This window comes from Copadichromis virginalis, linkage group LG16 (genome assembly GCF_057382275.1).
Source record: "Copadichromis virginalis isolate Kocher_CV1m ecotype Utaka linkage group LG16, C_Virginalis_male_GT1.1, whole genome shotgun sequence".
NCBI lineage: Eukaryota > Metazoa > Chordata > Actinopteri > Cichliformes > Cichlidae > Copadichromis > Copadichromis virginalis.
Genome location: NC_140633.1, coordinates 21,391,325 through 21,403,531, shown reverse-complemented (window position 1 = coordinate 21,403,531; position 12,207 = coordinate 21,391,325). Strand labels below are relative to the sequence as shown.

Sequence of the window (12,207 nt, the reverse complement as noted above, 5' to 3'; positions counted from 1 at the left end):
ATGCTTAAAATGGAAATGATCATTTACTGTGAGGTGAGGTGTGGTTGGGGTATGGACAGTGGTTGTGCTTTTTTAACGTTGAGGTATGGACAGCTACAGACTGAGGCCTCAGTCCTGCCTGTTCACATTTTATTCAGTAAAAACTAAATTTTCACTGCTTTTATGGCCTTTTTAGTGGGGAGAACATAGCTAGGATTTAATGATTTAACAAATCTTTTAAATCCTTTATCCTCCACAATGCTAAATGGCTGGGAGTCCTCAATCACTATGCTAACCAGGTCTTCATCTATTTGAGATTGTTCTCCTGAGGAAAGACAATAAAGACAAAGCACAAATATAAATATCACACACGTAACTTATTGCAGTTGTATAATATTGTTATATCATTTAGTAACATTACAGCAGTGCCTAGATGAGGTGTTGTTGTTATATCCCAGCTCCCTGGCACATAGCAAACACTTCACCTTGTACAAAAGTAAAGACAGCTTAACATTAATTGTATTGCACCATCAGTATTATGAAAATACATCTTCTGTAGAAATTAACATACCTTGTTGGGAGGAATAAGATCAAATTATTATTTTTTTTTAGTTTATAATAGGGTTTATTCGCTCGGTCAGCAGGTGGCGGTATCCTCGTACACTGGGGAGTACACTGCCATTAAACGAACAGAAGAAGAAGAAAACATCTGCACATGCGGGTAGACCCGGCTGCAGCTTTTTTTTTAAATTTTTATTATTAACAATTGAAACAATACAGTCACAAACAACATAACACATTCATTACACATTATAGTGCAAATGAACTGGAATAAGATCAAAATGTTCCCACACAGGGGAGGACATCCTCCTCTTCTTAGCTGGCTCCATTCTCTCCTGACTTTCTCTCCTCACTCTCATAAACCTCCAAACGGTCTCCAAACTCTCACTAACCGCAACTCTCCATCAAACACCCACATTTTGAATAAAGTCTGAGGGGTTTATATCGCTGTCATAGCTCGCGGCGAAGTTCAAACCACTTCCTGAACCAGTCACGTGGTACAGCCGGTCAGCGAGGCTTCGGACGTCATCATTTTCAGCTCCTCCCATAAATGAAGCACGCCTCGTTACGCGCATCGCGGAAACGCCCCCTCCATTACTCGAAGCCTCGATACAGAACGTCACATCACTAATCATGGGTGTGCAACTGACATATCTGGAAGCTGTGTGATACTCTCATGTCACTGTGGTCCAAAATGTTTATCTATAGATAACTACCAAAAGCTAAAAGAGAAATAAATGATTATATTAATTTTGTACAGAGACACACATAATGGCATATCCACATGAAGTAACACACAATTTTCCACCAGATGATGCTGTTGGAAAAGTATGCTCTGATTCACATGACCCTGAAAAGCATTGTCTACAAACTACATAGAAAGGTGAATGTGAACTTACACCACCTGCTGGCTGCACAGACAGAGCAAAAAAGAGTAAAAACAAAAGTCATTCTTGCTGTATACTTCAGATTTCTAACGCACATGTATGTACACAGGTTGCAGCATAATGAAGGCTGAAGCATGATCGGTATTATAAGTTGTTCATATAAGTATACTGGTAACCCGAGTGTGAAGAAAAGATTATTTTTTTGTGTAATAATTGATCCAACTTTCCTGTTTAAGTCTGAAGAAAACTATCAGAAATTCCTCATTTTCTGGGGCAAAGCTAAAGTGTTCTTTTTTAGATAGTGAATTTGTGCATGTTAACACTTTGACCCTCAGTTAATAAAACAAAATAAAACAAAATAACAGCATGTTTAAGTTTTGTTTAAAAAAACCCTGCTGCATCTTCATTTAAAAAAAAAAAATGCAATGCTCTAGGACTGTATTGTGGAATGTTCTTACAAATTTAATACTACTTTTTAGATCTTTTGGTTTGTTTTTACATACCCATAAAGGAAAACAAATTTTAACATAACTTATTTTCCAAACTGACAAATGACAAAACTACCAAACAAGAAATTAATTAGCAAACAAAAAAAGAATTACACAGAAGTGCTGCTTGCCACGAGGCGTAACAGGCCGCAGGCAAGTCGAGTGCCCTGTGGGCTGAAAAACGTTGAAACTCTTAATCAATGCTTAAAGCTTACCATAATAGTAGAAGACACCTGACCTCCCTAAGGGGGCCCAGCCTTCCTCCTCTAACTCCTGTTTAAACAAAGCTATGGACAACAATGAAAGCTACTTCATGAATATAAAAAGGAGCTATTCTCACATTAAATATAATTCACAGTTAATATAATCTTAACTGTGGAGGAGAGACGCCTAATACAAGTATACCAGTCAGACAAGCAGTTGTTTGACTGGTTCCAGATTAATTATGAGATAATGGTGAAGAACGCTGGTTAGAGGGGCCCCGTTGAATTTCTGCACAGGGCCCTAACAGTCTCTACTCTGCACTGGAAAGCTAGCTTTAGTTAAGTGTACAATTTCAAGCAGGTCCAATAGCCACCTTTAGAAACTCAGGGTCCATATAAAGGTGAATGAAACAACTTCTGTAAAATAACTAAACAACTGTGGATAATGCTTCCAGCACTAAGGATCACGATGGGGGTTTTAAAAATAGGGGTTTAATTATAGTTGAGAAGCAATGACAAAACATTTCCTAGTCCCCTAAAGCCCCGCTGATAAATCTCCAGTCATAAACCAAACAAATTCAAATTCAAATTCAAATTCAAATTCAAATTTTATTTGTCACACACACACAACCATACACAGTATGACATGGGGGTGAAATGCTTGTAGCTGTACAATGCCCGACCATTAAATGACAGAAGAAAAGTTTTACAATATTTACAATTTACTACAAAAATTTACAAATTAACTCAGGAGAGCATCCAGCACGGCAGCCGACCTCACCAAGCCAAAAAGTTAATGGAACTACTTGAGTCGAAGTACCGAACTACCAGCGAGATACTGGAAAAGTACTTCTTTGATTACATAAAGTCCACTCCTCCTTAACATTGCTGGAAACTTTGTTAAGTAACAGCATACTGAATTACACAAAATGTGCCGAATGGTCGTGGCATGCGTGTGGGATGTCAGGAAGTGGTGAGCCTGTCACATGTGAAAAAAAGCCCCTGACGTACCTACAGTCAACTATTTGAAAACTTTCAGGCTGTGAGCATGTTGAGCCTAAAGGATAAACTGAATTATCTGATAATATTTTGCTGCTGTGTGTTTGTCTCTGTCCATGGAAGCGGCAAAGGTAAACATAGATATTATTTTATTGATGGACTAGCTGTTATAGATGTGCCATGGTTGTTTGAGGGTAGGAACACTTTAGAGCACACTGCTAGAACATAGACTAGAGAGATATAGAGTAATCATTACTGAGGAACAAAGATAGAAGTTTAAAACTATTTATTTAATATTTAACACAATGAGTGTGAAAAAAACACGACAGAGATTAAAATGCTTAATTCAACTTTCTTTAAAGTTGTACCAAAAACAAACAATGTAGCACACTTTATTGTTATTGTTGTATACATGGCGTTGTTGCTGGACTAAATAAAAAGAGTATGTACAGCCATTTAACAATACATACATTTTATAATAGTGACGTACTTCTGGGGCACGCTATGGAGTTTAAAAAAAATAGAGAGATGATATTTTATGTAACGTCAAATCATAAAGGCACACCTAATTAACCAAATAATCAGATGTTGTTCTTGGAAAAATGTGCTGATATGAATTATTTGAACATGGCATGACAAATTTGGGCATATTTATGTGTTACAGCCACTATGATGGAAATTACATGTCAATATTATAGATGATGAGGGAAAATCGTAGAAAATATGTGAATATTTTTATTACCTTTTATTACCAGGGCATATGGGCACTACCTCCAAGTATTATTGGCTTCTTGTCTATCTGTAGATTTGTTACACCTCTCATCATTAATATTAGGTTTCTGAGGTGTCTATTATTTGACTGAGCACTGAATTATGTGTGAGTAAGACTAAAGGGCTTTTGCTTCAGATCAGGAGGTGCATTCTCTCAGTGTAAACCAGAGTAAAGGTAAAATCTGCAACTAGATTTCCCTCTGTGGCATGCAGCCTCACGGCACTAAATCTCAACCATGCCACACAAAAGCCACACAATACAATACAGTTCCTTTATACAATGCATATTATCATAAAGTTTATTGTAAAAACATTAATTAAACATTAATTAAATCATGTAAACATTACATCTGTAGCAGATAAGATAAAACTTAAAACAAATCTTTACAAACATGAATCTTAATCTTATCTTGCGCAAGTAAATGGCCAGTAAGTCCTCCAGTTACTGAGGAAACAATACTGATAGAATGAAATACAAACTGTATAAAATAAATTGTCTTATGTATAAATATACATGTGAATATGAAACATGTTGTTTTTAAATACACAGCATCTAATTACCATTATGTCTATATTCTCTCTGTCTTTGAAATGTTAGCACTCCAGAGAGCTCTGGGACATAATTAGACTAATAAAATGACAGATAGATAAATAATTAAGATGGACGACATGTGTGGGATGGGACAATTTATATAGTATTAAGATAAAAAATGTATTTCATTGTTGTGATCACAAAAGAAGAAAATATGCTTTACGTAAACAGGTGTTAATTCTTTTCTGGTAAGAATTACGCATTAATTAAAAAAAAAATAATTGCAGGTCTACATGCTTCGTGTGATGTTGCGATTATGGTCCGAAGAAACAGCACTTGGAAGACTCCTCCACGACAAAGTCTGACAGTCAGCTGTCCGGTTATACACTGTGGAGAAATGCTGGAGGTCACCTGGTGTAAACTCTTTGACTCAGTCAACTGTGAACGGATTCATGAAACAAAAAATGTGAAGATAACACAGAATCCTGATAAGGATAAGCTGATCTCATATTTAAATTTCAAGGAGATTTCCATTCATGACGATGGCATGTACAGATGTGGTTTACTAGGATATAATGGCAGCGTAATCAGCCATTCCATCATCATCTCAGTATCAGGTATGCTTTCAGGTATATTTTATTCTTCTTCGGCATTAAAATATAAAATAATAAAATATGAAGTGTTAATTCTGTCTACTATGTATCATTCCCTGAAGACATGTACCAGGGGATTGAAACCCCCGATAATAATGATAAAAATGCAGGTGAGAAGCTTTATTTGTCAGAAAATCACTGCCAACATTTTCGTGGATGCAGTTTAGCACGACTGATCTGGTGATTCTGCTTTTGTAGGAACAACACTGAGCCCTGATCACAATGAAAACTGGAGACCATACTTCTACATTTGTTTTGGCATAGTGCTTCTTATTCTCATACTGACTGCCCTCATCTTCTTGAGTTCTTGTGACTGGAAACGTAAGAGCACTAATTTTTATTTTGGATGGTTGAAACTGATTTCATTGAATTTACCATCTAAAAATGGGTAATTTATTTATTGGCTTTTCTACAGGAGTGCTGACCTTAAACTACGTAAAGGGAGAGGTAATGTTGGTCATATCAAAATATATTTTTGGGATATTTGGGGGGACAAAAAGTATTATTTATGCACTGTTATTTTGTTGTGAAGCACTTTGTTATCCTTGTCTTGAAAGGTGCTATATAAGTAAAATTTTACTTACTCACTTTTGGAGCCAGCGTCTAATGGCACCTTGAAGTAGTATAATTTTTGACTTTTTTTTCAGGGTACTTTTGGTCTAACAACAGGCTTGAAAATAGGAGAACCCGTAGTTTCACTCACTGATGAACAATTTCTTTCTTTTTGTTTCAGTTTGAATGTTTTTATAGGCCATAAAATAAACAAGTAATACAGTATATAACATTTTGTGAGCCTCTGACAACCTGGCAGGCTGATTTTACTTGTTTTCTAAGCTAATTATCTTCCACCTTGCTTAAGATTTATTGTCATGGGAGTGTCGAGAATTTTTTTTTACTAATATATTCTAATATATGTTTAATATATTCTCATTTTGGTGTTTTGTGCCATAGGAAATGCCGACTCTTATGATACCAGACCTCCCTAAATGGAGCCCTCCTTCCACTCCTGTCCCACTGACCAACTTGTCTGTTTTAAATGACATCTATTCATCCTACACTCCAGAAAGATCAGTATCACCAGCTTCCCAGCCCGGTTCGAACCAGATTTCAGCTTCAAATCCAGCACTTAAATATCAAGACTGTGAAGTATATGGTATCATCAAACATAGACACGCTACCAAACAGGGTGGAAAATATCACACCATGACTAACCAAGTTAAAAACCCAGAGTCTTCTTTCACTGCTGAAAGACCAGGATCACCAGCTCACGAGCCGCATGAGTACCAGATTTCAGCTTCAAATCCAGCAGTCAGAAATGAAGACTATGCAACGTATGCTGTCATCAACCACGGCAAACCTGCTGGAAAACGACACACCGAGCCTAACCAAGTTAAAAACCCAGAGTATGCTGTCATCAAATTTTCCTGAGTGTTGTTGATTTTAAATGGACACTTGCAGATGAAAAAACTGAAAAATGTTTCGCAAAATGTGGTGGAGTCATGTGATGAAACGTACAGCTGTACAGCCATACTGCAGAACAGATGAATGGAGGAAGCTTGTGGTTCTCTAAGTGAACTGCATGTCTTCTAGAGTTATCGTGACTAAACCGGAAGCAGCAGTGACTTCATTCTCTAGCCCTCAGGTTTGTTCCCAGCAGCAGCACTTCTTTTTCAACTAATAATTTATTGTACTTTGTATTGTGCTTCTGATGTCATCTGATTCCAGTCCTTGTATTGACTTGACTGCAGTAACTGTCGTACTTTCATAAAAAGGTCATAAACAGATTTCTTCTTGACAGACAAATAACACTTAAATGCAGTTTTCTGACTGATTTGTTATAGAAAGATGGCAGTCATTAAAAAAAGACATGTTAATCAGCACTAGAGAGATTTAAGAGATATGAACAGTTTCTCATACCTGTGCCTCATACAGCGCTTGTTGTTTTTGTCACCACTACTGTCAGAGACAACACCTTGCCTATTGACCACAGAAGTGTGGTTTAGCTCAAATGTGCAGGAAGTTAAAGATGGAAACATTTCTGACAATGACATTTTGTGAACAGGGGACGCTCAGCTTCAACCACATGTACGCATTGTTAATATTGCACTTTGGGCAATGGCCTTATTATTGGTCCTGTTTTTCACATATTCTATACTTAAACTAAAAGAAAAACAAGAAAGAGTAGTATTGGTTAGCTTTTAAAAGGTACCAGAAACTACAAGCAACAGAGAATGGGGGGATTAGAGGAAATATTAAATAAAGACAACACAGTAGTTGTCATAGTAGACTCTATGTTTGTTAACCATTTGAGGTTGGAAACCTTAAAGAAATCTCCCCTTGTAAAATGTTATGGCCTTTTTGTGGACATACACTGTGTGCAATTCTGTTTAAGGGGGATTTTCACCCTTAAAATTTCTCGGAATCATTTTATAAGTGAGTCTGAAGTTAGAGCATTTTCCTGGAAAAAAGAGGCGTTTATCAAAAATATTAAAACAATTATGGTAAAGCTGCAATTTAACTGTTTAGTATAATTTAAAATGTCAGTATAAATGGGTATTTAATCCTGGCTCTCTAATACTTACACTCAGTTTATCTACATTAGTATATATGTATTTGTATATATACATGTTTGATTTTTTGTTTTGTTTTTTAAAATAAAAACATAGACAATAGACTACAGACTCTATAGGTATGATTTTTTTTTAATGTTGCATTCAGTATAAGTTCAAACCATTGATTCTGCCCATTTGTTTTTACTGAGGCATATATGGTGGGGGGACCAGGGAAAGTTTTTTCATATCTATACGACCAAACATTTTTTCTTTTTGAAATCACAGAAGTTGCCCCTCGTTCTTAGAAAGAATTCAGATTTAAGGTACTTGTGAACTGCCTTCGCTTTTAATAATTTCGAGCTGTGGCCATCTTTTACTGTATGTGCAGTGTGTGATATCAGCTAACAGGTCAATAAAGCAGTAATGCATGATCATAATTTTCTTGTCAAGTCTCAAAAACAGAAATTGACAGAAAATAACACTCATTTACTACATTATGCTTGTGGAAAGGTTTGCTGTGATTTATAAGCTGGTGAGCAGTGTGCCCAGGCTCATACCATGGAATAATGAGTGCTTTTAATATGTTTATTATTTAATATTTCAAGTTTTTTTTTAACCTTCATTACTTCTGAAATACAATAGCCACATGAAATCTTAAACACAGAAAAACACATTTAAGCTCTTATAAAAACGGCCAATCAAATCTAATTTTCACCTACTCCAGCCAAGATTCTTTCTTTATTTACAATATGCTTTTTTCCCATAACTTTGAGCATCAATATAATGGGATATACATGTCTTTTAGATAGCTATATGCTGCCTATCTGTGTCTGTTACGACTGTGATCGTAATCATGTGTGAATTTGAGTGTCCAGGTGCTCCTCCAGGATTGGTGGATGGCTCACACCAGTTGGCTGAGGACTGCGAGACAGCGGATAAGAAGAGACCGCCTGGGACTGCCAATTCATTCATCCTCGGCCCAACCCAACCGGCAGACCGTTCACTGTGTCACTATATTATGTTAATGTAAGAGCATGTAGGGGTGGACCGCCTTTTTGTTTGATCAGTTTTCTCCTGTTTTTGTTAGGCAGGGAGGAAAGTGATTGCCGTTTGGTTTAGTTCTTTTGAGTAGGTAAGTTGTGTTTATTCCTGAGATAGGTTACTTTTTGTTTGTTGTTTTGGCCTTGGGTTCACCCTGAAGTTATGATATGCTCCCTTCCTTCGTTTAACTGCACTTATTGTAAATAAATCACTGTCACAAAATATTAAGTGTGTGACGTGCTGCTTGGGGTTGGACGGGGATGGATCACCCTTTATGTTGTGGTCTGGCCGGGCCATAACAGTGTCTATGGAGGTTTTCAGAGGTAAGAAGAGGTGTATTATGTCTGTTTCTTGGGCCTCTTGAATAGACCTGAAACAACCTGGTGCTAGGGTCCCTGGGTCGTTGACCCAGTGTTTTGTGTTTTTGGTTCTTTGATTTTGTTATTTCATTATATTCTAGCTTTGCTTTATGGGTTTTAGGATTATTCTTAGTTTAGGTTCTCTGGGTGGGGTTTGGTTAAAGTTTTAGTGTTCTGGTTTTCTGTCTGTGTTCCATGTTGCTGTCTCCCCTGTCTGCTGTATCCCCACGTCCAGTCAGTGTCTGTGTCTGCCCTGGTCCCACGTCTCTGTTCCCTTTGTTATAGTGCCTGCCTGTGAGTCTGTGTAACGTTTCATGTTTTACTTTGAAAGTCCATGTCTGATGTTAATGTGTCTGGTTTTGCTTCCCCTTGTCTCGTTAGGCCTGATTTGCCCCAGCTGTGTTTCCCTCCTGTTACCCATTCCCTGATTGTTCCCTCTGTGTATTTAAGCCCTGTGTTTCTTTGTGTCTGTGTTCTGATCTACTCTCATTTAGGCTGTGTGTTCTGTCTGCCTGGTCATGTAAGTTTATTTGGATTTTTGTTACGTTTTGCCATCCAGCAATAAAAGCTGAGTTTTGAGTTATTTTCCACCTCCGAGTGTCTGCACTTTGGGTCCTTCTACTTCCACTTCTGCCTGCACACAGCCTTAACCTGACACCTGGCTCCTTTCAGTTTGAAAGAGTGACTCTGCTGTGAGCCCATTTCATGTTCCTCACCATATCTCTAAGGGAGAAATCAGACAACCTTTGGATCAAGCACATTTCCAACACCTGCTTGTCTAATTTCAGTCTTTCAGACATTCTCTGCAGATGCTGCACAGCTCCATGTGTCAGTTTCTTGCTTAGTATGTCCCTCAAGCATGAGCAAAGGGCAGCAGCTCATCCCCAACCTGAAATGGGTACTTTTAACTTTTGCGACTGAGAATCATGGTCATAGACTTGGTGCTAATTGTTGTCCACAGTTGTTTCACACTTGGCCAGTACAACCTGGAGATTATCACTCTGATCACCTTAAACTTACACTACATTATGTAAAAAAAATCAGAAATGAGATGGTAAGGCCCACAAATCAACTGATTTTGACCTTACACCACCCACCCATCCATAAAAGTTCTGAACAGAAGCTCAGTACTGGTGGAGTCCAGTCCACTTACAATGTGAACCAATCTCTTTCTATAGTTTTACTGGGACTAAATGGCCTGTAACCTTTGGCCTGATACACCATATTCCTGAGGCAAACCTCCAAAGGACACATCAAGGAAAGCAATGAATGACTCCTTTGTGACTACAGAACATGCTGATTTGTAGGACAGGACAAAAACTATATAGAGCTGGGACAAAGCTTCCCAGAGAGTCCCCTTTTCAAAAACTTACTGAGGACTTTCACCCCAGTTTGCCAATTCAAAATTACTGTTCACTTCCACATGATATTGCAGGTCAACCAAGAAAACCCAGAAGTATCCAGACTTGGAGCAATTCCCATGCCCAAGTGGCCTGGCCATTGGAGAGCATAATTTAAGCTGTTCTAAAAGAGAAGGTTGTGTGAGATTGGACAAAAACTCACGCAATCTTTATTATTCTTGAGGCAATGAAGAGTTGATCCACCTGAACCACAACTAGAATGAAAGCTACACTGTTCCTCTTCAATCTGAGGTTTGACTAAAGGGTGGACTGATGACACTAACCTTCCCAGAGAGCTCCCTTGTTAAAGAGGGAAAACACTATCCCAGTTTAATGAAGACAGCCCTACAACAATAAAGACATGGGGAATTTTCATCCACCTCCCAAGGGTGGAACTTTTTTAACCCTGTGACCTCAGCTACAGTAGTGGATGAATTGTCCTACTTCTTCCCTGATGCTGCTCTTTTATTTATTTGTTTTTAAAGACAGATTTATGGCATTTTACCTTTATTAGATAGTGGAGCAGTAAAGACAGACAGGAAAGTGGAATATGCTCCACGTGGACTCAGTGTCCACAGTGAAGATATTCCAGACAGGGCCCTCCACCAGACATTCCAGCCCAACCTCACTACATGTGGTGATCTATTAACGGTTCAACATCTCTGTTCACCCGAGTGTCCAAGACATAGAGCCATAGGTCTGATGGCCTTATTAGAAAATCAATCCTAGACTTGGCACTTAAGGAGTCCTGGCGCCTAGTGCGCTCATGAACACCCCTATATTTGAACTAGGTGTCCGTTACATAAGCCTTTCAGAGTTCACTGTCATTGTTCACATGTTGCCCAGCAGGAAGAATGGAGTCTCTGAATAGGGCACTATCTAGCATCCCAGCATGGACTCCACGAAGGACAGGGACTCTCACTCTGGAGCAAGTCTACTGGTTCATTCATGGTTTAAAGGTAAATTTTCCAATACCTTATTAATAATGTTAAGTTGTCTTTACTAATGTGTAAAGTGAAAACCGAAAGGAAAATCAACCCAGCTGAACAAAATGAAGATGAAGACAGACAGGAAATAAAAGCAGAGGCATGACACAAGAGAGACATGACAGTAAAACAAAGTAAAACAAGAAATCACAAAAACAGAGATAAGACCCTAACACTATATAACCTAACACAGAGGCACACAGGTAAAGGCTAAGGAAAATAACACAAGGAACTAAACTCTTTAAACCCTAACCAGACTGCTAATGGAAATAAAAAGGAAGTGGAAATAGCTGCAAAAGGCCCTTGATGCTAAGAAGGAATATAAAAATCAAATATAAACAACAAACAAACCGAGGAGGAAATGGAGTAACTTCATTCTTCCTTAATACTGAAACTAAAAAACATGTAACAACATGAAATGCACATGTGTGTGCAGCACACATGCAGGGAGTAAGGAAGTGGTGAGTTTTTCACAAGTACAAGAAGCCTCTGCAGTACCTTCAACAGATGATTTGAAAATTTAAGGTCGTGAGTATGATGAACCTGATGGACAGATTTAACTCTCTGATGATTTTTTGCTGCTTTGTGTTTGTCTCTGTAGATGGACACGGTAAAGGTAAACCTTTATTAATGCTTTTTCTGAAGCTCTTCTATTAATGATAAGTTATTTAATATAAACTAATTGTAAAAATGGAAGGATGGATGGAAGAACAACTTAAACAAATGAGATATTTGTTTGCTGAGACTGAAAAGTAAAGACTGAGAGCACAAGACTGGAATGTAGAACATAAGAGAC

The 12,207-nt window shown here is 37.9% G+C and overlaps 1 protein-coding gene across 2 annotated transcripts; it reads left to right on the top strand.

The window, feature by feature from the left end:
• The first annotated feature begins 3,107 nt into the window (after positions 1-3,107).
• Positions 3,108-9,608, top strand: LOC146690697 (uncharacterized). Of its 2 annotated transcripts, XM_085433749.1 has the most exons (6): positions 3,108-3,248; positions 4,708-5,037; positions 5,136-5,183; positions 5,272-5,394; positions 5,489-5,520; positions 6,025-9,608. In XM_085433749.1, exons 1-6 carry the CDS (start codon positions 3,167-3,169, stop codon positions 6,499-6,501), a joined length of 1,092 nt encoding a protein of 363 aa, XP_085289875.1. In that variant the 5' UTR covers positions 3,108-3,166; the 3' UTR covers positions 6,502-9,608. The 2 variants fall into 2 exon arrangements, with proteins under 2 accessions (XP_085289875.1, XP_085289876.1); XM_085433750.1 differs by lacking the exon at positions 3,108-3,248 and having other exon boundaries at positions 4,687-5,037.
• The last annotated feature ends 2,599 nt before the right edge of the window (positions 9,609-12,207 follow it).

What these genes read in the sequence shown, in the direction of transcription:
- LOC146690697 (XM_085433749.1), top strand. Translation starts at nt 3,167, where the DNA reads ATGTTGAGCCTAAAGGATAAACTGAATTATCTGATAATATTTTGCTGC. An exon ending in TGTCCATGGAAGCGGCAAAG is followed by an intron (nt 3,249 to 4,707) that starts GTAAACATAGAT and finishes AAATAATTGCAG; the next exon opens with GTCTACATGCTTCGTGTGAT. An exon ending in TAAACTACGTAAAGGGAGAG is followed by an intron (nt 5,521 to 6,024) that starts GTAATGTTGGTC and finishes TTTGTGCCATAG; the next exon opens with GAAATGCCGACTCTTATGAT.